The sequence below is a fragment of the Lithobates pipiens genome, unplaced genomic scaffold, assembly GCF_037356315.1.
Source record: "Lithobates pipiens isolate NorthernLeopardFrog02 unplaced genomic scaffold, aLitPip1_a1.2 Scaffold_8, whole genome shotgun sequence".
In the NCBI taxonomy this organism is placed as follows: domain Eukaryota; kingdom Metazoa; phylum Chordata; class Amphibia; order Anura; family Ranidae; genus Lithobates; species Lithobates pipiens.
Genome location: NW_027507903.1, coordinates 618,223,073 through 618,249,929, shown reverse-complemented (window position 1 = coordinate 618,249,929; position 26,857 = coordinate 618,223,073). Strand labels below are relative to the sequence as shown.

At 44.6% G+C, this 26,857-nt stretch overlaps 1 protein-coding gene across 1 annotated transcript; it reads left to right on the top strand.

The window, feature by feature from the left end:
- The first annotated feature begins 743 nt into the window (after window positions 1-743).
- Window positions 744-20,163, top strand: LOC143963851 (olfactory receptor 10A3-like). The gene is made up of 2 exons (XM_077473588.1): window positions 744-840; window positions 18,703-20,163. The coding sequence occupies exons 1-2, from the start codon at window positions 826-828 to the stop codon at window positions 19,648-19,650; spliced, it is 963 nt and encodes a 320-aa protein (XP_077329714.1). The 5' UTR covers window positions 744-825; the 3' UTR covers window positions 19,651-20,163.
- The last annotated feature ends 6,694 nt before the right edge of the window (window positions 20,164-26,857 follow it).

The following is a 26,857-nucleotide window of genomic DNA, read 5'->3' as shown; positions in this document are numbered from 1 at the left end:
CTTTCTAAAATAACCGAGACCACACATTGCTTATGAGTATAACTGCCCATAATTAAAACAATTCCACCAAATAACTCCAATATAAAATATAACATGTAAACAACATAACATTTTAACCCAGTTTGTTGGTCTCTGATGGCGACCCACCTTTTTACCATGTAATTATATGACCACACACCTGTTATGCCGCGTACACACGATCGGAATTCCGGCCAGAAAAAGACCAATGAGAGCTTTTCATCGGAAAAATGCGACCGTGTGTATGCTCCATCAGAATTTAGCTGGTCGTTATCGGCTCTTTACCGGGATCAGGGTCGCGCCATGTACCAGTGACACAAACATTATGAGACTGGGGCGACATCATATGACGTCATCCCAGAACAATGGAGCATCCCCCCTAAGATCTCATTTGTCTATACTTTGGGTGGGAGGTAGTTCATTTTGTTCTAATGCAAACACACCTTCAGATTGTAGATAAAATTTGTTGGAAATATGGTTGTGATGGATTTTCTAATTTTTTTGAAAATCTTGTTTACAACTGTGACTAAAGTAAAATACACTATTTTGCCATATTATTATAATAAATAATTAAGAGTGTTCATCAAAGATTAGGCTGTTATATACTAATTATTATCCCTACACCAAGGAAAATCATATTTGTTGACAACAATTTTATTTATATCCCAAGCATGGTTAAAGAACAGTCCTCTGACAATATACAAAAATTATCATTTCTAATTTCAGATGGTTTTTACTCCCTTGGCTGTAAGAGACGGAAATATAAAGCACTAGGAAGAATAAGGATAATATTTATTATGGTACTGGATGCTAATATATCAGGTACAAAGCAGAAATTTTCCAAAGGAATAATTTATTCCAGGAACTATTCATCCACCGATTTTATTTATTGTATTTTTAATGAGAATTTTTTTATTGTTAACATAATTTATTTTTAATTTTATGAAGTAGTTTATTTTATTTTCACATTAACACAATTAATGGAAATGGATATATTAACTGAGTAACCTGATAATTACACAGGTTTATGGGAAAACTTCACTTTATGCCACTTCAAGATAAGAAAAGTTTTACATTTTGCTATATGGTTTCACTTATTATTTTTCATCCGTGTTCATTTTTTTATTTTATTAGGTGGTGATCAATAGACATGTGCGATTAGTTTCATTTGAATCGAAAATTCGTACGAATTTCCGTAAATTCGTACATTCGGGAGGATCCGAAATACGAATTGCTATGCTTCCGAATTTTGTACGAAATATGAATTTTCGTTTACGAATTTCGGATCCAAATTCCGTTACAACAGAAACGTGGCGGGTGTTTTGTTGACCAATCAGAGGTTTTCTTCTGCTGCTGAGTGAGGGTTTGGGAAAATTACCTTTTTTAATATGGGAGTGGGAGACTGGTACTGCTAGTCGATGGGGCATTCAGAATCGGACAAAATAAGAATGTTCGTTAATTACGATTATTCGTTATGATGAAGTTAAAAACCCAGGAAGTCAGCACAGCACAGGGATGGTGGGAGCCCCTCATAATGATAAATTCATCATAACGAACATTCGTAATTGTTCCGAAAAGTTAACGAACCTAACGAAAATTCGTATTTCGTATTAACGGCCAATACGAAACGTAACGAAAAAAAAACGAATTTATTGACAGCACACATGTCTAATGATCAAGGGGTAAGGTGTTCCCTAGAGAGGTGTTTCTAACTATGGGGGGGGGGGGGAGGGGACTGACTGGGAGTCTAGAGAGAGATCGCTGGTCCTGATCACTAGGAACAGCAGATCTGTCTCTACTTCCTTGCCAGAATGGGAATCTGTCTGTTTACATTGACGGATCCCCGTTCTGGCACTCTGAGGAGCGATCGCAGGTCACAGGTGGATATTGCAGCCGATGGCCACGCGCATCGGCTCCAGCTTCGCATGCTCCCCCTAGAGCTCTTAAAGCGCCCGCCCTACACTTACGATGATTCACGCAGCCGTGCCAACCTGCCGTATAATGGTGGCGGCTGGTCAGCAAGCAGTTAAAGTTCATGTGTGTGTAAAGGCAGGTGTTCCAATACTTTTGGCAATATAGTGTATAAACATACATGCAAACACATGGGGCCAATTTAGACAGGATTCAAATAACCTACCATCATATCTTTGGAATGTGGAAGGAAACAGGCGTACCAGGAGCAAACACACCCAAGCAAAGGAAAAACATGCAGATGGTGTCCTGACCAGGGTTTGAACTTGAAAAAACAGAGATTCACGGATTCAAACAAAAAACTCAGATTGCCATTATTCTTCCTGTAGTTATTCTATCCGGTCATTGCAAGCCTAGAGAGATACCCCAGAAGTGAAGTATTGTGCTCTTGTGAAGGAAATAGCATGAAATGTCTGTTCCCCATGCAAAATATGATGCACCCACACGTCCTCACAAATTAAGACTGCCCCTGTTATTTAATATTCGTTTCCATAATGGTTTACTTTTCGCAGCAGTCTTTAGCCCAACTGTAAGCATCTAATGCACTAAGAGAGCCAGGACCGTTTTTAAGGAAGGGCAAAAAGGGGCAGCCGCCCTGGGCCCCATCATTGTTGTGGGACCAAAAGCAGCTGCCTCATACTTGCCAACTATCCAAGTTTAAATTGCCTTATCACTTGAAGTTTTAGTCCCGTGCTGTGTCCCAATATCTCAGTGTAACTTTCTCTTGCTGCTGCTCAGCTCTGCCCTTTTGCCATGTACAGATGACTCACCTGCAGACCCTGTGTAAATTACCTGCATTAATATGTAAATAGTCGTGGGCCACGACATTGATATGTAAATAGAGGCGACATTCATATGTATATCATGTCCCCCTGAAGTCATATCTACCGTCACTTCTGCTGAATGCTGCTCACTGGGGTGGTAAAGGAGCGGTAAAGGAGAAAGTTCTGCCCCCAACTATAGTCATTAAGCCGAACATTAGCCTGTTCTGCAATAGTAAGCAAATTGGAGGTGGAACCCTTCTTCAAAATAACATGGTGCCACAGCATCCTGAATTTTGGTGCATGTGAACAGTCATTGGACGGTAAGAATATGCAGTAACCTCTAGGAACCAATCAGTGAGCAGTAATAATGTGCAGTAACCTCTAGCAATCAATTAGTGAGTGGCATAGATGCCCAGTAACTTCTAACAATCAATAAGTGAGCAGTATTGATGTACAGTCATCTCTAACAACCAATCAACAAGCAGAAGTCATGTGCTGTAACCTCTAGCAGCCAGTCGGTGAGCCGTAATGATACACTGTAACCTCTGGCAACCAATCGCTAGGCTGATCTGATTCAGTAAACTGATTTTGAGTCTAGCTGCTATTTATTGTCTCAGAGCATCTGGAGAGCAAAATTGCATGAAAGAGGGGGCCCAAGAAAATGTTTGCCCAGGGTCCAATCAATAATAAAGATGGCCCTGAAGAGAAGGTAAATATAATACATTTTTACACTTTTTTAAAGTTTATACAATGGTTTATATACTTTCATTAGTTGTTGGAAAACTTTATTTTACAAATAAACATTTTATACAGGGATGCTTGACTTTCTAATAAGGAAAACCCAAAGTTTACTAAGTCAGTTTACTGTATCAGATCAGGCAGCGATTGCGATTGGTTGACAGAGGTTACAGTGTATCATTACCGCTTGCTGACTGGTTCCTAGAGGTTACAGCACACATTACGGCTCACTGATTAGTTGCTAGAGGTTACAGCAAATGATTTCTTCTTGTTGATTGGTTGCTAGAGATTACTGTACAGTAATACTGCTCACTGATTTGTTGCTATAGGTTACAGCACATCATCTCCTCACTGCAGGGGGCATGATATACTTATGAATGCCACCTTTATTTACATATCTATGCTGCCAGATGCAGCTATTTACAAAACAATAGGGCAGAGCTGGGCAACATTAGTAGCATCACTTCACACTGAGATATCAGGACACAGCACAGGACTAAAACTTCAAAGGGCAAGGTAATATAAACTGCAATAGTTAGCAAGTATGAGGCAGCTGCTTTGGGCCCCACAACAATGACAGGGCCCAGGGCAGCTGCCCCTTTTGCCCCGCCTTCAAGACGGCCCTGGCTGGATCGATGGCTTCCATCTCTGATACCTGCAAAGGAGCGGTGTCCCTTCCAAGACCTTTATTTTCAGGTTTCTTCACAGCATGTCAGTACACCATATATTTTAAACCTTTCTGCAACTGGACGCTCACTCACAAACTTCTGCCGCAGGTAGTAAATATGAAATATTTATTTTCAACATTTCATATTTACTTAACTCACAACTATACTCATTGTATGGGGTGGACAGGCAGGTAGATAACTTTATTGCAGAAGAGACAAAAATGTATTTTCTGCATTACAAATCCTGCCTGACTGTCTGTTTTTATTTTTTTTATATAAAGTACCACTTTAAAGTTGTTGTAAACCCTTACAACCAACTTTGACCTACAGGTAAGCCTAGATTAAGGCTTACCTGTAGGTCGAAGAAATATCTCCTAAACCAACATGGTTTAGGAGATATTTGCCGAAAGTCAGGCACTGCTGTCTAGGGCGCACTGAGCATGCCGCGGTCAACGGCGATATGTGGCAAGTGGCGGCTCCCGTGCGCATGCCGAATGACAGCGGCGGAGCGGCGAGACCCACCGAGAAGATGAATGCGGCGGACTACAGGGGACAGCGGTGACTTCGCTGGCTCCTGTGTCAGGTAAGTGACACATAATGGAATACTATGCGATGCATAGTAGTCCATTATGCTTTATCTTTGCAGGGAATGTAAGAGGAAGTAAACTCATCAGGGTTTACTTCCTCTTTAAAGAATAAATTCACCTTCAGGAACATATTACATGTTCCAATACATTTTTAGGGTGGGACATGTAACATGTTCCCACTCCTGTAGCTCTCCCCGCATGACAGCAGGTCAGGGATCTTCTACCCACACCAGCTGTCCCAATTTGAAAACAAGACATACTTTCAGGGCTCTGCCCACATGGCCAAGTCATTTATTCACAGAGTTCTGTGAATGAATAGACTACAAGTACAGACATCTTTTGTAGCTGACAGCTTGTAGTTCTCAATGAACTACGAGGGCAATAGTGAGCATTCGTGTAGGTCATTGATCTTCCTGGAGTGAAGTAACTGCTTGCCTGTACCGGAGGTACGGGCAGACAGATACACCAACAGTTTGCAGGAGCCTGACATTGTCCCCGAATATAGGCAGGTTGAACTGCGAGTTAGTGGCTGGCCCAGATTGAGCGAAGGGCTTAAACGTTGCAAGCTCAGTTCCTGGGCTCTTGGTCCTAGCCAGCCCACCTGTGAGTAGAATCAATTGACGCTGCAGAAGGCACCAGGGTTTTCAGAAGACATCAGCCAATGACAAAGCCATACTGGTCTTTTGCCTCACCGAGGTGTGCCTAGGCCAATATGCCGCTATAGTTAGTGTTACAGGGAAGGTCTAGTTCATATTGAACGTTTCTGTTGCATTTCTCCAGTAAAGTTGCATTGACCATTTGGGAAATGTTTTCAAGGAGTGCATGTGGGTTTCAGCATATCTAAAGAACCAGGGTCTATGAAACAGAGCAGGTTAACGCATCAAGACAAGGAAGGAGTATTTGCTGAGAGTAACCACGTACAAGTTCAAAACACAAAGCAACCAGTCGTTAGGAGTTGTACCAGGTCCTCCGGTAGCGAGAAGGTCGTTCTCTGGCTCCCTCCCTAGCACTTGGTATCCACATACAACTGGATCCAAACCCGGGTAACGGAGATTTATGGTCTGGTCACAAGGTATTCAAAGGAAGGAGTTAACAAGCATGCCTGAGGTCTGCGTTCTGTGCTCAACAGGACCCCATTCTGTTACTCTGAGTGAGGTAACAGAGGTGCGCTGGATTGGTGGAGTTGGCACGGGCTCAGCACGTCCCTTCTAATGCAAACATACAAGTTACAATGTGTAGCGACATGAGACAAGTCGCTTTTCAGAGAAATCTCGAGGAACTTCCTACTTAAGTCAGGGAACTGCCTTAATGATAGACTTTTATCACATGACCACAGTCTCCATCTGGCATTGATGAGTGTACTCTATGCAAAAGATACCTCCTTGTGCATGGGCGCAAATGACCCCGCCCACATGTGATCTGCTGATCGTGGGTGCAATGCTTTCCAGGCTCCTAAGAATGAAAAAAAATAGTAAATGCATTTTTTTTACCTGAATATCATGTGCATGTATTCTTTTTTTTTTTTTTTAAAGGTGAACTTATCCTTTAACTGAAATTAAATAATATGTTTTTTAAAAAACTGGAATTTTTAGTCTTGAATATGTAGCCAGACTAGTCTGTCTGCCAGTGTTATCGTAAGATGTTCTTTTATAAGGGCTGCCTTGAGTTTGTTTCCCTCTAGTGTTCAGCCTGGCCATTGTGAGATAATTTCCTGAAGGCAGATCATGAGGTACCACTACTGAAAGCAGGGGATCATGGGACATGAGCGCCTGGATTTATGCCTTGTACACACGACCGGACTTTTCGAGGGACTAGGTCCGACGGTCTTTCCGACTGACTTTCCGAATGAATGGACTTGGCCACACACAATCACACCAAAGTCCGACAGATTCGAATGTGATGACGAACGACTGGACTAGAATAAGGAAGTTCATAGCCAGGAGCCAATAGCTGCCCTAGCGTCGGTTTTTGTCCGTCGGACTAGCATACACACGAATGGATTTCTCGGTCCGGTGGAGTTCCGGTGGAAAAATCTAAAACATGTTCTATTTCTAAAGTCTGCTGGATTTTTGGCAAGCAAAGGTCCGATGGAGCCCACACACGATCGAATTGTCCGAAGGACTCATTCCGTCGGACCTTTGCTGTCAAAAAGTCCGGTCGTGTGTACGTGGCATTACAGTGCTGCTTCAGACTACAAGTTCCAACCAGCTGGAGAGAGAGAAGAATACTGGGTGAGGACATAAATACGTTGGTTTGGGGAGGTGTTCTCTCTCTTGGGACCTCGGCCTTCAGCTGAGAGCAGGGACACGGCTGCTCTGTGGAATGTGAGCAGGCGCCGCGGCCTGGATAGCATGGAGAGGCGTCAGCAAGTGAGCCATACACCTGCAGGCAGATCTACATTCACCAGCACTCTGTTGGCTAAGTGACTATCGGGGGTTACTCTCATCATCACCATTACAGACCCAGCTAAATCGCTGTGTCACCAGGTGCATGGTCAGGCACCCTTCACTTGTTGCAGATTCTTCGAGAGTCTGTTCTTGGACTTCCTATTCCCTTGAACCTTGGTATCATCCGGATTGGTGAGCGGGCAGAAGCCCACTATGTGTACACCCTACAAAAGACACTGCATGCAGACACCTTTACCCCATCTCTTTACACAAAAGCTTCTAACAGGAAACACTATGCATATGCTATCCACTATTGCTGGTCGCCATTGCACAGCAATCAGTGTTGCCAACCTACCAGATTGACATTTACTGACACAACACCCAAAATTTACTGGCACAGCAAATTAGAGTATTTAGGCTACAAACAAATACAATACGCAGCTAGCAATATGATTTAAGGTAGATAATAAGGCAAAAAACATATTTCTTATTTTATTTTTGATATAGTAAGTAAGTAGCTCAGGGACATGACTCAGGAGGGCAAAAAATTTGAATGTGCGCATACACAGAGCAAATTGACACTCACGGTGACAATGACAGCAGTGTGCAGCAGCACAGATGATGATGAGACCTCACTGACACAACACGTCCCCTCCTGAGTCACAGTGACAGTCTCTCGCCAAGCCAATCAGTCCCTCCAATCCACTCCAGTCAAAACATCATTGACGGTCCCGGTCCAAGTCTGCCTTGCTCCCATACCGCAGACTGCACACGAGGCTCTGGCGGCTCTGCTTGGCTTCATTGCACCATGACATCACACAACATGATCAGGCACCGCCTCCGCCAGAGCCGCCCGATCACACTGCAGCAGGCACTTGGATGGTCTCAGCCAGTTCCGGACCAAGCCAAGCATCACAGACATATTTTTTACTGGCAACCTTTTACTTTTACTGGAATTTACTGGCAGGAGAATATTGTCTGTTTTTTACTGGCTGCCAATAAAAATACTGACAGGTGGCAACACTGACAGTAATGTCTCTGGGCCCTTGTTGAGCTAGCTAAAGATTCTGAACATCTACACTAGAAGGATTTCTCTCCTCTTCTCCCCCAACTAAAAGGACTCGTGCATTACATCTGTGTGCATTAAGGGGAACTCTTACTCAGAATGAGCTTATTGCATTGTTCAAATATTGGAGGTTATTTACTAAAACTGAAGAGTGCAAAATCTGGTGCAGATCTGCATTGAAACCAATCCACTTCCAGGTTTTATTGCCAAACTTCTCAGCTCAGCTGCACCAGATTCTGAGTGCTCCAGTTTTAGTAAATCTACCCCATTGTGTTCTAATAAGTTGTGCTGTTTGCTTTCCGGGCCCATGGCATCTGGATTTTAAAGCGGAGTTCCACCCTAAAGTGGAACCTCCACTCATTAGAACCCTCCCCCACTCTGGTTCCACAATTGGCACCTTTCAGGGGGGAGAGGGGTACAGATACCTGTATAATACAGGTATCTGCACCCACTTCCGGGCATAGATATCCGCAGAATATACGGGTATTTACGCCACTTCCTGCGGGGCCCCCGCTGTCTACTGGGAAACACACAGATCCCAGAGACAGCAAGGACCATCCTTATTGCGCAGCGCGACTCGCTCAGATGCAGTAGGGAACCGGGAAGTGAAGCCGCATACCCAAGATGGTGGCGGCAGCACCCGAGAGCCGATCAACAGATTGGCTTCGGGGGCCGACATCGCGGGCTCGCTGGACGGGTAAGTGTCCATATTTAAAAAGTCAGCAGCTGCAGTATTTGTAGCTGCTGACTTAAAAAAAAAAACGGCGGAACTCCCGCTTTAAGGGAGGTTTGACACGGGTGTTCTTCCTTTTTATACCCGAGGTCATAGGTTCTTTCAGGGCCTATTGGTTATTACAGTCTGATTTACTGTGATTTCCATTGCATTGCTTATCCATTTTCTATACTTGTGTAGCGCTGGCTCCTGACGAGCAGGCGCTATGTTTTTTTCTAAAGTTAATTTGCCTGAAACCACAGTTGGGTTTTGGGGCTGATTTTCTAAATTTCTGGTTTCAGTATCAGTCCAGCTGGGTTGCACTGTGTTCTTCTTTGACCGCAGGTGTTGCTGTCACCACTAGCAAGAGTAAGAACGCAGTTTAGCTGGGTGTATTGAATGCCACTGTTCTCTCGGAACCAGCCCAGTGGGAGTGTTCTCCTGCTGTGCATTCTGGGAGGTGGTACTGACATCACGTGCTTTGGGTTCCAGAGATTATTTTCTGTCTGTTCGGTTCTGGGGGTCCTCCTGACCCGGCCCCATGGCCTTCCTGGCCTGGGGTGTGTAATCATGCAATTCAAGTCCCGGGGCTGGCTGGCCCGAGGCATCGCAAACTGCAGGGACAGGCCCGAGGGGATTTCGGGGCCTATCGATCAAAGGGTGGTCCGGTGCCATCTCATCTGAAGGGAGAGGCCCAGCAACTGAAGAACCCCAGGGGAGGACTCTTCAGGAGAAGGCCGTGAGCAAGGCTGGCTTCTCTGAAGGAGCCTGGAGGCTTAGTTGAAGGACGCAACTGGATCCACACTCATACAGTATCACCGGATCAGCTGAGAGATACTGGTACCGTATGATAGCTCTTTAAATTTGTCTATGTCCCTCAGTAACGCTCAAGTGTACATCATAAGTCTGTGGCAGAGACTTTGTCAAACATCCTACGCTCAAGTCTATATCACAAGTCTGTGGCAGAGACTTTACCGAGCACCCTACCGGCTGCTAGGCCTAGTGAGAGGAGGTCTATCCGGGGGGGTTGTAAAATCCAGTTGTGAAACGGTTGCTATTCTCTGGATTTTCCTATAAGGACTTCCTTCATTTTTGCAATCTAAAGTACCTGAACTTACTCCTAATCCTCTACCCTTCATTGAAAGGCTCTGTTTCTGTTTCAAATAAATAACCCAAAAGAAAATTCAGTGTCAGTTTCCACATTTCTTTGGGCCATCTACCACGGGAATCCCTAGATGGAGAAGCAGGCAAGAAGGCAACGGTAAGCCCAATAAAACCAGCAGCTCCTTCGGGTGTTAGTGCTACATGTGGGGGCTCGAGCCCGGGATTTGCCGTTACCTCTCACAACTAAAGAGAATTGCCTGTGTGGAATTCATATGGTAGTGGGTTTGTTTTTTTGGACTGCGCCATTTTACCAGGAGTGATTGACGGCCACTGTTTGGCGCGTAAACTGTGGTTGGAGTCGGAAAAAGCCAGCGAGTTGCGTGACTGGAGGAACCAGTGGGAGGAGTCTTGCCTGTTCTGTTTCCTGCACGAGGCACCATGTGAGTGTGTCATAGGAGAAAGAGGAAAGAGATTGTTTTTCTTTGCTAAAGAAAAAGAAAATGTTCCGGATTCCATGAACACTGTCCATCATGGGACCCAGGATGCCTTCAGTGGGAGTGTGAGACTGCATGGGACTTTGCTCATGGATACAGGAATTCGTCTGGGACTGCAGGGGCATTTTGTACAGTACACGGAGGGAGATGTTGAGGTGCTGGGAATGCTCTGAAACAAGTGCGAGGGACTGGTCACAAATTTCTGGCCGTTTGTCCGATGCCTGCAATTTGGAGAATACCTGTTTAAAGTGGAGCAACCCACCGTGCCGCCTCAGGTATACCGCATGGACTGGGCCACGAGCGTTGCCACCGAGGAGTCTGCTGTATATGCTGCTGTGGCAAGGCCTACAACTTGTACGCCGACTGCTACAAACAGTATCCCAGAGGGAGATGCCATTACCAGAGGAGCCGCTCCGGACGTCATAGACACTACTTCGTCCATCATTACTACAATCACTGTGCCTGCTCCAAAGAAAGTCAAGGCCTCCTGCGGCTGCAGTAGAGGTCTATCCTAGAACTTGCCTGGATTTGATCAGGAGAAAGAGATCGCTTCCAAGGAATCCACTACAGATATGGGTGAGAAATCTGGGGAAATTGTATTGAGTGGGACTGTACGTAACTATTTTCCAGCAGAGGAGTTGAGGGACTCAGAAATAGATTCTCTGTCCGATTTGTCAGGGGGTGATGAGTTGTTCGAGACTTTGTCCCAAGAGATGTTATGGGCCAATGCAGATGATGTGGCCGCAACCTGCAATGTTTCTGGCTGGTTAGCTCTAAATTCGGGGAGTGCATCGCCTTGGGCGGGAACCCCTACAACTATTGACTTAACGTTACCTAAAAATGTTAGTTTGCCCAAATCTAAGAGAATGTCTTTTGCCATGGTACATAAATCACCAAATTCTTGTGTGTCTCCCGGGGATGGAAGTGTCCGAGCTCTGCCTAGGCTCGCACAATCCCAGCGGCTGCTGAACAAGTGGGTGGCTACAGAATACGGTTTGGAATTCCCTTATGTTCCCAAGGAAATTATGTAAGAAATTGAGAAAAACCGAGAGCATTGGTATGCCAGTGATGTGTGGGACTACCTAAAAGTGCCTAAGCCCTTTAGGAAACAAGAATGTTCCCCTACTATGTACGAACGCTTCACTGGGTGTCTTCAGCACTGGAGCTTTGGGAGACCCATATACTCTGATAAAGTTGTCATTTGCCGGCCGGGAAAGGACAATGTGGTATACTTCATCACCACTGTGGATGCCAAAGGGAAAACACAAATTTTGCCAGATCCTCGTTTCTATTGGTAAAGCAGTTATAGAGACTGTTTTCCCTCTGCTTGGAAAAAATAATAAATTACAAGGACTGTGGGGCTAGTTAGCAAGTGTTAGGTCTACTGGAGGAAAGATCCATGTCAAGGTCATCTACGGGCCACAGCACTTGTATGAAAGTACTTGTACTTTGTTGCTCTTGCCACTAGGTGGTGGGAGTCTGCACAAACACTTAGACCAGTGATGGCGAACCTTGGCACCCCAGGTGTTTTGGAACTACATTTCCCATGATGCTTGGCTACACTGCAGAGTGCATGAGCATCATGGGAAATGTAGTTCCAAAACATCTGGAGTGCCAAGGTTCGCCATCACTGACTTAGACTATTGCACGCAGACATGTAGGTCAACAGCACTGGAGAGAGAGTCTCATTTTCTGCTGAGAACAGGATTTTGCCTCCTAGGATTGTACACATAGTATGTGTTTTTCTTGTTGTTCTTTTTGTGTATTTTCTTTTCAGGAATCACCATTATCGCCTATCAAGCTGCCAGAGAGTGGGTGGTGTAGATAGTCAGAATTTGGGGTTTGTGCATAATGTGACTTGTTTTATGTCATCTGTTTAATGTAATGTATGTTTCATGTTCTTCCCTTTTCCTTTTCATCCCTCATCCCAAATATTAAGTTCAGGTACCCGACTTTCAGGACTGAAAGTCTTTGTTTTGTTTTTCTTTCCCAGACGATGAGGACATCATCTAAATGGGAGGGGGGAGTATGTAGCACTGGCTCCTGACGAGCAGGAGCTATGTTTTTTTCTAAAGTTAATTTGCCTGAAACCACAGTTGGGTTTTGGGGCTAATTTTCTAAATTTCTGGTTTCGGTATTAGTCCAGCTGGGTTGCACTGGGTTCTCCTTGACCGCAGGTGTCGCTGTCACCGTCGGCAAGAGTAAGAACGTAGTTTAGCTGGGTGTATTGAATGCCACTGTTCTCTCGGAACCAGCCCAGTGGGAGTGTTCTCCTGCTGTGCATTCTGGGAGGTGGTATTTAAGGTACTGACATCATGTGCTTCGGGGTTCTGGAGATTATTTTCTGTCTGTTCAGTTCTGGGGGTCCTCCTGACCCGGCCCCATGGCCCTCCTGGCCTGGGGTGTGGAATCATGCAATTCAAGTCTCGGCTTATCGATCCAAGGGTGGTCCGGTGCCGTCTCATCTGAAGGGAAAAGCCCAGCAACTGAAGAACCCCAGGTAAGGACTCTTCAGGAGAAGGCCGTGAGCAAGGCTGGCTTCTCTGAAGGAGCCTGGAGGCTAAGTTGAAGGACGGAACCTGGATCAACACTTATACTGTATCTCCAGGTAAGGCTAAGAGATACTGGTACCGTATGATAGCTCTTTAAATTGGTCTATGTCCCTCAGTAACGCTCAAGTGTACATCACAAGTCTGTGGCAGAGACTTTGTCAAACATCCTACGCTCAAGTCTACATCACAAGTCTGTAGCAGAGACTTTACCGAGCACCCTACCGGCTGCTAGGCCTAGTGAGAGAAGGTCTATTCGGGGGTTGTAAAATCCAGTTGTGAAACGGTTGCTATTCTCTGGATTTTCCTATAAGGCTTCCTTCATTTTTGCAATCTAATGTACCTGAACTTACTCCTAAGGCTCCATGCACACTGGAGTTCATAAACTGCAGTTTATTGGAGTTTGGGCATTGTTTTTTTAAAAGCCCATAATCTCCACTCTATGTTAGCCTATGTGTCCATGCACACATGGACGTTTTCTAGCTTTAATGAGCAGTGGAGTTTATGGGCTTTTTTCTGAACAACAGAAATTTGCGTTCAAAGTGCCGTTTTTCACCGCCAAAAAACGACAAATGGCGATAAACGCTCATAAACAAGCATTAATTAGTGTTCGGCGTTCTATTTTTTTCAATGCATTGTGGGAGTTTGGAATGCACTGTGGCATTTTTGGAGTGTCCTCTATGTATTTTTATTAAAAACACCCATAAACACTAACGCTCATAAAAGTTAGTACAAAACGCTGTTAAAAGCAGGTTTTTCAGCCAGCGTTTTCTGCCAGCGTCCAGAAAAAGCTTTTTTGAGCTTCAGTGTGCATGAAGCCTAACCCTCTACCCTTCGTTGAAAGACTCCATTTCTGTTTCAAATAAATAACCTAAAAGAAGTTTCAGTGTCAGTTTCCACATTTCTTTGGGCCATCTACCATGGGAATCCCTAGATGGAGAAGCAGACCAGAAGGTAATGGTAAGCCCAATAAAACCAGCAGCTCCTTCGGGGGTTAGTGCTACACTTGCTAAGATTAAAAGTTTTATGTTGAATGATATCTGCATTAACATTCCTTTCTGTCTGTTGACTTAACCACTTCCCGACCGCCGCACGACAATGTACGTCGACAGCATGGCACGGGCAGGCATATGGGCGTACATGTACGTCCCTGCCTTCCCGCGGGTTGGGGGCCCGATCGGGCCCCCGCCCGGTGCCTGCGGCGGTCGGTATCCGTGCAGGAGCGATCGGTGATGAGGAGGCTGCCATTCATTCATGGCCACCCCCTCGCGATCGCTCCTGACGAATGGGAGTGAAGCATTGCATCACTTCCTCTCCTGTAATGTAAACACAGGAGAGGAAGTGATGTAATCTCTCCTCCGTGTCGGTATTTTTCGTTCCAGCACCGAGGAGAGAGCATCGGTGAGTTGCACAAGCACTACACTACACAGTAGAACATGCCAGGCACACTCACCCCCCCCTTTACCCCCCGATCACCCCCCCAATTACCCCTGCCCCCCCAGTCACAGTGACACCAATGCATTTTTTTTTTTTTTTTGTTTGCATTGGTGTCATTTGTGACTGTAATAACTGTTAGGGCAGTTAGGGTTAGCCCCCTTTAGTTCTAATGTACCCCCCTAACCCCCCCATAAAGGTTTAACCCCGTGATCACCCCCCGTCGCCAGTGTCACTAAGGCTGGGTTCACATTGCAGCGGTTTATGAGAACGGATGTGATTCGCACCGCACTGCAGTGCAAATCACATCCGATCTCTGCGATTCGAGTTCAGCCATTCGCCGCACCCGCCGCAAATGCGCACGGGACCCTTTTTTTGGTCCGCAGCAGAATCGGATCGCATGGGTGTTCACACCATGCGATCCGAGTTTGCAGATTGCACTGCGATATGCGAACTGATCTGGGGGTGTCATTAACATTTCACTGACACTCCTAGCAGTTCGCATAGGGCAGTGTGAACTGCCGCCGGGAGGCATGCGATGCGGTAACCCGCCGCGGATTCGTGGCGTTCCCGCATCACTCCACTGTGAACCCAGCCTAATAAGCGATCATTTTTCTGATCGCTGTATTAGTGTCACAGGTGACGCTAGTTAGGCAGGTAGGTATTTAGGTTCGCCGCAGCTTTTTATAGCGCCAGGGACCCCCATATACTACCGCATAAAGCCCCCTGATTGCCCCCTAGTTAACCCTTTCACCAGTGATCACCATATAACTGTTACAGGTGACGCTGGTTGGTTAGTTATTTTTTTATAGTTTCAGGGCACCCGCCATTTATTACCTAATAAAGGTTTAACCCCCTGATCACACGGCGGGTGTCATTTGTGACTGTAATAACTGTTAGGGCAGTTAGGGTTAGCCCCCTTTAGTTCTAAGGTACCCCCCTAACCCCCCCAATAAAGGTTTAACCCCGTGATCACCCCCCGTCGCCAGTGTCACTAAGGCTGGGTTCACATTGCAGCGGTTTATGAGAACGGATGTGATTCGCACCGCACTGCAGTGCAAATCACATCCGATCTCTGTGCGATTCGAGTTCAGCCATACAGATAGTATGGCTGAATTCGCGTTGCACCCGCCGCACCCGCCGCACCCGCCGCACCCGCCGCAAACTCGCACGGGACCCTTTTTTTGCTCCGCAGCAGAATCGGATCACATGGGTGTTCACACCATGCGATCCGAGTTTGCAGATCGCACTGCGATATGCGAACTGATCTGGGGGTGTCATTAACATTTCACTGACACTCCCAGCAGTTCTCATTGGGCAGTGTGAACTGCCGCCGGGAGGCATGCGATGCGGGAACCCGCCGCGGATTCGTGGCGTTCCCGCATCGCTCCAGTGTGAACCCAGCCTAATAAGCGATCGTTTTTCTGATCGCTGTATTAGTGTCACAGGTGACGCTAGTTAGGCAGGTAGGTATTTAGGTTCGCCGCAGCTTTTTATAGCGCCAGGGACCCCCATATACTACCGCATAAAGCCCCCTGATTGCCCCCTAGTTAACCCTTTCACCAGTGATCACCATATAACTGTTACAGGTGACGCTGGTTGGTTAGTTATTTTTTTATAGTTTCAGGGCACCCGCCATTTATTACCTAGTCTCACTAGTGTACCCGTAAATTTAGGGGTGTCTACTTTCCAAAATGGGGTCATTTGGGGGGGGGGGTTTGTGCCATCTTGGCATTTTATGGCCTTCAAAACTGTAACGCCCTTAGAAAGCCTGAAGGCGGTGCTTGGTTCTCGGGGCCCCGTATGCGGCTAGGCTCCCAAAAAGTCCCACATATGTGGTATCTCCATACTCAGGAGAAGCAGCAGAATTTATTTTGGGGTGTCATTTCACATATGCCCATGGCATGCGTGAGCAATATATCATTTAGTGACAACTTTGTGTAAAAAAAAAAAAAAAGTTTGTAATTTTCCCGCAACTTGTGGCAAAATATAAAATATTCCATGGACTCAACATGCCTCTCAGCAAATAGCTTGGGGTGTCTACTTTCTAAAATGGGGTCATTTGTGGGGGTTTTGTGCCATCTTGGCATTTTATGGCCTTCAAAACTGTAATAGGTAGTGAGAAGTGAAATCAAAAATTTACGCCCTTAGAAAGCCTGAAGGCGGTGCTTGGTTTTCGGGGCCCCGTACGTGGCTAGGCTCCCAAAAAGTCCCACATATGTGGTATCCCCGTACTCAGGAGAAGCAGCAGAATTTATTTTGGGGTGTCATTTCACATATGCCCATAGCATGTGTGAGCAATATATCATTTAGTGACAACTTTGTGTAAAAAAAAAAAAAAAAAAGTTTGTAATTTTCCCGCAACTTGTGGCAAAATATAAAATATTCCATGGACTCAACATGCCTCTCAGCAAATAGCTTGGGATGTCTACTTTCTAAAATGGGGTCATTTGTGGGGGTTTTGTGCCATCTTGGCATTTTATGGCCTTCAAAACTGTAATAGGTAGTGAGAAGTGAAATCAAAAATTTACGCCCTTAGAAAGCCTGAAGGCGGTGCTTGGTTTTCGGGGCCCCGTACGCGGCTAGGCTCCCAAAAAGTACCACATATGTGGTATCCCCATACTCAGGAGAAGCAGCAGAATTTATTTTGGGGTGTCATTTCACATATGCCCATAGCATGTGTGAGCAATATATCATTTAATGACAACTTTGTGTAAAAAAAAAAAAAAAAAAACATTTTTTTGTCATTATTCAATCGCTTGAGGCAAAAAAATAAAATATTCAATGGGCTCAACATGCCACTTATCAATTTCCTTAGGGGTCTACTTTCCAAAATGGGGTCATTTGGGGGGGTTTTGTACTGCCCTGCCATTTTAGCACCTCAAGAAATTAGATAGGCAGTCCCGTAAACTAAAAGCTGCGTAAATTCCAGAAAACTTACCTTAGTTTGTAGATGTGACAACTTTTGCGCAAACCAATAAATATACAGTTATTGACTTTTTTTTTACCAAAGACGTCATATGGCTGAATACATTTTGGCCTAAATGTATGACTAAAATTGAGTTTATTGGATTTTTCTAATAACAAAAAGTAGAAAATATCATTTTTTTTCAAAATTTGCGGTCTTTTTACGTTTATATCACAAAAAATAAAAATCGCAGAGTCAGTCAAATACCTTTAAAAGAAAGCTCTATTTGTGGGAAGAAAAGGACGCAAATTTCGTTTGGGTACAACATTGCATGACCGCGCAATTACCAGTTAAAGCAGCGCAGTGCCAAAGTGTAAAAAGACCTCTGGTCATTTACCAGCAAAATGGTCCGGTCTGAAAGTGGTTAAAGCAGAACTTCAGTCTTTTTTTTCATCTTTCCATCTATTAAATCTTCTGCCCTTGTTGTTTTAACTTTGGATAGTAAAACCTTTTTTTTTCTGCCAGTAAATACTTTATACAGCCCACTTCCTGTTTATTGTCTGGTCATTATCCTAGGCTTATGCCATCATGCAGAGCTCTCTCTCTCACTCTTCTGAGAGTTTGCCAGGAAGGGAGGGGCGGATGAGTCATAAGAGGGCCAATTAAATCTGCAGAGCTGGAGATGTGTGCCTCTGTGTGTCTGTGTAAATCCAGGAAGTGAACAGGCAGCAGCTTCAGCTGCCCACAGTTAAAATGGTTGCAGCCAGACTCAGTGGATGGAGATTTTTGCAGCATATTTGGCAAGTTCAGTTTCACAGTATATATAAAATAATATGCAAAGTGGCTGGAGGGAAGCTTGAGAATGGCAAAGGTGTTTTTATTACAAATTATGTAAGCAGACTGCAGTTCCTTTTTAAGAATTCTTAGTAAAATCTTAATTTGCTTTGCTACAGCCTGGTGTTTTTGCAATTGTGTCCATTTGTGAATTATGTCAGAACCCAGGGTGTCAGAGGTGTCGGCAGGCTTGCAAGGTCAAGGCAACCTTTGGGGACAGTTATCTTCCAATGGCCCTTATGAGGGTGGTACTTCACATATAATACAAAGATTTAAAGAAAAAACAGCAAAACCATATACTATACTTTCTATAGTAGTTGTCAGTAGGCACATTTCCAGTGACACAATTTCAAATTAAAACAAATTTCAAACATAAAACTAAACAATAAAATCTGTACAATTTTGTGTCCAAAATTTGCAAATGACTTGTTTGGAAGTTCTATTTAACTTCTGTCTTGGGCTCTTTAGGTGATGGTGCTGAAGAACCAGACGGTGGTCACAGAATTTCTTATTTTGGGTTTCGGAGACCTCCATGATCTAAAAATTCTACTTTTTGTCTTCCTTCTGATTATTTATGTCATGGCTTTAACAGGAAACGCCCTTGTCATTGTCTTGGTTATAATCAGTCAGAATCTTCACTCTCCCATGTACATCTTTCTGTCCCAGCTGTCCTTGTCTGAGATCCTCTTCACCAGCAATATTCTGCCCGGCATGTTATGGCTGACTCTAGCAGGTGTTGGAAAAATACCCATTATCAGATGTTTTTTGCATCTTTATCTGTTAACAGTATGCACTATTACTCAATGCCTGCTGCTAACCACCATGTCCTTTGACCGCTACGTGGCCATTTGTAAGCCATTGAATTATACCATCATTATGACCTTTGGACTTCAACTTCAGATCGTCACATTATGTTGGTCAACAGGATTTAGCTTGTCACTTGTACTGTTTGGTTTCTTATATAGGTTAGAATTCTGCGGTCCAGATACCATCAATCATTTCTACTGTGACGTTGGTCCTGTTTTAGAACTTTCATGTTCCGATATTTCTTCTGTTAAGCTGGTTACCTTTATGTTGTCTACTCCTCTTCTTCTCTGTCCATTTGTGTTCATCATTGCCACCTATATTTCCATCTTCAACACCATCCTGAAGATGTCTTCCTCCATCAGGAGACAGAAGGCCTTCTCTACATGCAGTTCCCACCTCACTGTAGTTTGTCTATACTTTGGAAGCTTGGCATCTATATATGTTTTCTCACCAAAACTCAGTTCTTCCAATGTAAAAAAGAATTTGTCTTTAATATATATATTGGTAACTCCATTATTCAACCCTCTGATCTATAGCTTGAGAAACCAAGATATTAGAGGGGCCATTACAAAATATATACAATTTATTGGCACCTGGCAATTGCAATAGATACTTAAAATTAAATGTATTCAAGGAAACATCCACATACAGGGTTAGTCCATCCAAAACTGATATTGCATTTTTTTTGTAGATGTGAAACCACCCAACAGGTTCTTGGTCATTACAGGTAATGTCTACTCTCTCTGTTAGTTTATTTATTTTATGAATACAACTGGAAATACTGAGATGCAAATGTGTGCAGAAATGCCCAAAACTCCATGTGGGAAGGAACTTAGGAATACAGGAGAGTTCTGCATGTTGGAAGGGAGACCTTGTGTTCTGTGCATTGGGTATTCTAATTAACACACCTCTTGTCTGCTAGCAAACTATTGAGGGATGTGTTTATACTTGTAGTAATGTGTATTGTAACTTGTGAGTTCAAAGCCGGCAAGTTTGACCTGGAATGAGACCTCATAAATATAATTAACGTAATATTTATAGTATATGTCGGTTGTTTTTATTATATTCCTGTGTACAGGTTGTATTGTTAGGGTAATATTAACAGGAGGGGGGTGTTCTCCTATTGTGTATATATTCTGTGTAAGTTTGTTCAATAAAGAGAGTTCCAGTTTTGCAGCCAAACGAGTGATGCCTAGTTCTTGGTTGCAATAGGCGGCTATAATATCTGGTATCTATGTTCATATTGGAGGAAGTGGTATACTGATGGAAGCACTCAAGTGGAGTGTGGACAGTTCTGCCTCAACCGCCACACCAGTTACAGTGTGCCTTATCATTGTCACACTATTTATAGTGTCCCTGATCAATGCCACAACAGTCACATTGTCCCTAAACACCACCGATCCAGTTACAGTGTCCCTGATCACCACCACACTAGTCATATTGTCCCAAATCACGTCACGCAATTTACAGTGTCCCTGATAAATGCCACACCAGTTATATTGTCCCTGACCCCGTCACACCAGTTAGAGTGTTCTTAATAACCGCTACACCAGTTACAGTGTCCCTGATCAATGCCACACCAGTTATATTGTTCCTAATCACAGCTACACCAGGCATATTGTCCCTGATCCCCGCCACACCAGGCATATTGTCCCTGATCACTGCTACACCAGTCATAGTGTCCCTAATCACCTCCACACCAGTTATATTGTCCCTGATCACAGGCACGACAGGCATATTGTCCTAACCACCGCCTCACCAGCCATATTATCCCTAATCACCTCCACAACACCAGTTATGTTCCTGATCACCACCAAACCAGTTTCATTGTCCATGCTCATCACCACACCAGTCATATTGTCCCCAATCACAGCCATACCAGTCATATTACCGCCACACCATTCATATCGTGCTTAATCACCACCACCACACCAGTCATATTGTCCCTGATCAGTACCACTCCAATTACAGTGTCCCTGCTCATTGCAACACACCAGTACAGTGTTGCCTCTGCTTGCTGCCTGTAATAAACCTGGCCTGTTTATTGACCATGCTTCTGCCTGCTGCTTCAACCAATCTTTTTCCCATTTGCTGACCATATCTCCTCCTGTGGTCTGAACTGACCCATTTGCACATCCACTGACTACTTTCCTGTGAGACACCAGGCCAGTGGACATGGCATTCCTGGGGGTAGCCATGTACCAGTACGCTAGGCTTGCTTGGCTTATAGGGACTGGGACTGCTATAAGTGATGCTACACTACACTGCATTCCCTGACCATCTCGTATGGAGGTGACTATTACAATACATTGATTTTGACACAATGGCTTGATTTGTGTGATACACAAGATACAACACCCAGTACATATTCAGTCCTGACAGTGAAAAAGTTTCACACATGTGGCATCCCCATACTCAGGAGGAGTAGGAGAATGTGTTTTGGGGTGTACGCCACTTCTAAGAACTGCAGTTGGACCTACCTTCTTCTCAAGGGAAAGCTTCATCTTCATTCTCTTGGCCCAGATCATCCCAGCCTCCTCGCCATCTGTCCCAACCCCCTCAGCGATCTCAACCTGGCTTGGGGGCTCTGCGTGATTTGCAGGCCCAATAATTCAAAAGGTAATCCTAAGGGCTGATGAGGCTTACTTCACTTCTTTGGCTATTCCCACTGCCAAGTATTTGATGATACCAGAAAACCCCCCGTGTGCCTTTTATTGCTTTCAAATTCACACCCAGTGATGCATTTGTTGATGACCAACACGTTGTCATTGAGTTTGAGAAAGACCAAACTGAGTTCTTTGATGCTTGTTTACCTTCTCATTAGAACTTGCACTTTATCCTGACTGTGGGCCAGTGCTCCGCCTTGAACCAGTGCCCCGCCTTGGGCCACCCCAACTGTGAGATGGTGGCCTTGGGTGGTTGGGGATAGTAATAATATGTGCTGGGTTCTCAATTTAGCATAACATTACTGCCTCCCCTGTAGCAGTTTTACATGTTCGCCGACGTGTAAACACCTGGCCGCTTGTTGCCATTATTGCAACAGGGAGCTGCTGACTCTTGCAAGACAGGAGAGCAACTAGCTACTACAGCAGGTTCTTTTCATTTGTTATATATATGCTGGTCCTCTCAGCTCTATCGCAGTTACCCATGAACTGCAGACTGCTGACAGTGGTCCCTCATCCCCATACAGGGGTAGGGTGGTTCCAAACTATTTTTTCATTTTCTTATCCTATTTGTGAAATTACTAACTTTCTTGTGAAGATTTTATTTTTATCCTTTTTTGGTTTAGAGGTTTTATAAGGTTACCTTAGTGTTTTTTCAGTCACTCGTTTGCCCTGGGCTGCCTTGACAGTGGAGAGAGGCACGGGGTGGCAGAGAGACCTATTTCTATTTGCAATTGCATACTTTATGACGTTTGTGTTCCTCTTTAGCGCCTTAGAAGGTGCGCCAGGTTTTTTGCTCATAACTTTATAGTTCATTTTACTAGGATATGATGCCACGTGGTTCCGACGGACCACTACTCCCCCCATGCATTGGCACTTGGCTGAGACGTTAGTCCTGGCCAACTTCCGACCCCCTTGTGGGCCTTTTGTCTCACTACCAGTTGCATTCATGCTTTATCAGTACAACATGTTATAAGTGTTTCTCAGCTTTTTTATGTTCTACAGTATACCCTTTCATTTGTCTCCCTTCCCTGCTTCTCTTCCTCTTTACTCCTCATTTTCTTTGTCTAGGTCCTCACGGTTGGTGAGAAAAGACGCTTTTTGGTTTACCTTCCTTGTACCATGACATTGAACTGGTTGTCTCTGAATGTTCAGGGAATAAATTCCCCCCCAAAAAAGTGTAAAGGTTTTTAAATAACTTAAAAAACAAAAAGTGGATATAGCGTGCCTAAAAGAGACCCATTTTTCATCTTCCTCTTGTCCCAAATAATTTGATGCCCTGTATCCTCAAGTTTTTCTAAACACAGAGGCGTGCTCATAGCCCTACGCAGCTCCGTTCCGTTCAGATGCCGTAAGAAGATTGGTGATTCAAACGGTAGGTACTTTTTGCTACAAGGACACTGAAGTTACTATCCTAACTTATTACGCTCCAAATATCAAGCGGCGGAACTCCTGGCGGACTCCCGCTTTAAAGTGAAACAATAAAAGTGTAATATTCCTTTAACCACTTCCCGACTGGCACATACAAATGTAAATCGGCTGAATGGCACAGACAGACAAATGGGCGTACCTGTACGTCCCTTTAAATTTGCCACGGTGCACGCGTTCGCTAGTCGGGACCTCCGTGAGTCGAAATCACGGGTCCCGCGGACTCGATTGCCATGGGAATACCCGCGATCGTCTCACGGGGAGGAAAAACCGGGAGATGTTAATGTAAACAAGCATCTCCCCGTTCTGCCTAGTGACAGTGTCACTGATCTCTGCTCCCTGTTATCGGAAGCAGAGATCAGTGATAGGTCACACACAGCCACGCCCCCCACAGTTAGAAACACGCCCCAGGACACACTTAACTTCTACACTGCTACCTAGTGGTTAACCTGTTCACTGCCAGTGTCATTTACACAGGAATTAGTGCAATGGTCCCAAAAATGTGTCAAAAATGTCTGATGTGTCCGCCATAGTCACAATACAAATCGCTGATCGCTGCCATTACTAGTAAAAAAAAAAAAAATATTAATAAAAATGCCATAATTCTATCCCTTTTTTGTAAACGCTATAACTTTTGCGCAAACCAATCAATAAACACTTATTGCTAATTTTTTTATATATTTTTGGGGGATATTTTTTGTTTATAGCGCAAAAAATAAAAAAACACAGGTGTGATTAAATACCACCAAAAGAAAGCTCTATTTGTGGGGAAAAATAGACGTCAATTTTGTTTGGGAGCCATGTCGCACGAGTGCGCAATTGTCAGTTAAAGCGACGCAGTGCCGAATCACAAAAAGTGCTCTGGTCTTTGGCCAGCAAAATGGTCTGGGGCTTAAGTGGTTACATTTTGTACCTGGGGGTTGTCTATAGTATATCTGTAAAGTGGCGCATGTTTTCCGTGTTTAGAACAGTCTGACAGCAAAATTACATTTCTAAAGGAAAAAAAGTCATTTAAAACTACTCGTGGCTATAATGGATTGTCGGTCCCGGCAATACACATAAAAACACCAAACCAAAATTAAAAAAACAATGGCGTGGGGGTCCCCCTCAAGATCCATACCAGTCCCTTCAGGTCTGGCATGGATTTTAGGGGGAACCCCGTGCCAAAATAAAAAAAAATGGCATGGGGTCCCCCCAAAAATCCACACCAGACCCTTATCTGAGCACGCAACCTGGCAGGCCGCAGGAAAAGAGGAGGGGGGACGAGAGAGCACCCCCCCTGAACCGCCTCATCCCCACAACCCTTGCCCGGTGGTTGTGGGGGTCTGCGTGCGGGGGGCTTATCGGAATCGGAGTCTTCCTTCGGTGTTCTTCTTCTTCCTCCATTTTGTTCTTCCCCCGCTTCTTCCTCTATCTTCCTCTGCTTCTTCCTCCAGTTTTCTCGTCCGGCATCTTCCTCCGGCTTCTTCTTTTCCGCTTCATCCTCCGGATGATACGCCTCAATGGGAGTCTCCCACTGTGTGACACTTCTGTTCAGGTGACAGCTCTTATATAACGGAGGGCTCTGACACACGGGGACTTCCCTATGGCTTTCCCCGTTTTGTCAGAGGGAGGCGGGGGCACCCGGACGAGAAGACCGGAAGAAGAAGCGGAGGAAGATAGAGGAAGAAGCAGGGAAAGAACAAGATGGAGGAAGAAGAAGAACACTGAAGGAAGACCAGAAGTAGATGGAAGAAGAAGCGGGGAAAGAAAAAGACATTAATAAAGGAATTGTCAAAAACCATCTATTGTCTTTTTTTTTATATTTTGACACTTTTTTTGTGAAATGGTAGGGGCACATACCCCATTACCAATTCACACGGGAGGGCGGGATCTGGGGTCCCCTTTTTTACAGGGGGCTTCCAGATTCCAATAAGCCCCCTACCCGCAGACCCCCACAACCACCGGGCAAGGGTTGTGGGGATGAGGCCTTTCTCCCCATCAACATGGGGACAAGGTGCTTTGAGGGGCTACCCCAAAGCACCCTCCCAATATTGAGGGCATGTGGCCTGGTATGGTTCAGGAGGGGGGGGGGCGCTCTCTCATACCCCTCTCTTTTCCTGTGGCCTGCCAGGTTGCATGCTCGGATAAGGGTCTGGTATAGATTTTTGGGGGGACCCCACACTATTTTTTTTTTTTACATTTTGGCTCAGGGTTCCCCTCAAAATCCATACCAGACCTGAAGGGTCTGGTATGGATTTTGAGGGGGACCCCACGCTATTTTTTAAAAAATTTTGCCGCAGGGTTCTCCTTAATATCCATACTAGACCTGAAGGACCTGGTATGGAATTTTAGGGGACCTCCACGCATTTTTTTAAAATTAATTTTGGTTTCGGGTTCCCCTGTGGGGGAATCCCATGCCATTTTTATCAATGAGCTTTTATGTGTATTGGGGGACCAACAATTCATTATAGCCACGAGTAGTTTTAAATTACCTTTTTTCCTTTAGAAATGTTATTTTGCTGTCAGACTGTTCTAAACATGGGAAACATGCACCACTTTACAGGCATACTATAGACACCCTCCAGGTACGAAATTTAAAGTAATATTACACTTTTATTGTTTCACTTTAAGCATTATTAAAATCACTGCTCCTGAAAAAACTGCAGTTTTTAAAACTTTTTTTTGCATTGATACATGTCCCCTGGGGCAGGACCCAGGTCCCCAAACCCTTTTTAAGACAATACCATGCATATAAGCCTTTAAAATTAGCACTTTAAATTTTTTATGTTCATGTCCCATAGACTTTAATGGTGTTCACGTGTTTGAACTAATTTTTTGCCTGTTCGCATGTTATGGTGCAAACCGAACGGGGGGGGGGGGGGGTTTGTTCGGCCCATCCCTATTCTCTACAAAGTCATGACCTGGTAAATATCTGGAGAGAGCTTTATCCCTTGAGCAAAGACTATACCCATTATTCCCACTCCCACCATTCCTGTTCCAAAATTGACCATATGTTTGTTCTGTGGAAGCATCTCCCTTTAGTTGTGTCTGCCTCTATCCTGGCAGCACCTTGGTCAGACCATGACCCTGTTTTGGTCGTATGTCACTCACTACTTTGTATACTTTGTAAGCCTCAATTTTCTCTCTGGGTCATGAATGACTCACTCTTGCCTTTTACAGAAATCCTCACTGACCTTAGCCAGGCCTCAGCGGACTACTTCTGTCTTAATGCCGGGTTTATCCCCTCCCCTGTGACCCTCTGGGAAGCGTAAGTGGGAATGCTTATCAGTATGGCGCACCTTGGAAACACGCCTAGACTCCCTATCTACAATTTTTAAACAAACTCCTACTCTGGCTAACCGCAAATTGTGAGACCAGGCTCATACAGAATCTATGTTTAACTGATGAGACAGAATGTACTCTACGCTGGTATGCCAAAGCGAATAGACCTAACTTAATGCTGGTCATGACCCTCGTATAATAGATGGGCTAATATCCCCCATATTGTAACCCATATATCTTAAACCACTGCTACGTCCCCATAATCCCCCCAGAAATTGAGACCACACCAATCTGGAGTAAATAATTGTCTGTAGCAGACAATTAACTTTTTTATTAAATATTCAAATAAATTAACATCAATAAACATAACTGTATAAAACTGTAATATCAGTTAACTCCACCCGTTGGTCTTTGCAGGAAAAACCCACCACTCTAACCACCATCTCCAATCCGGCACTGCG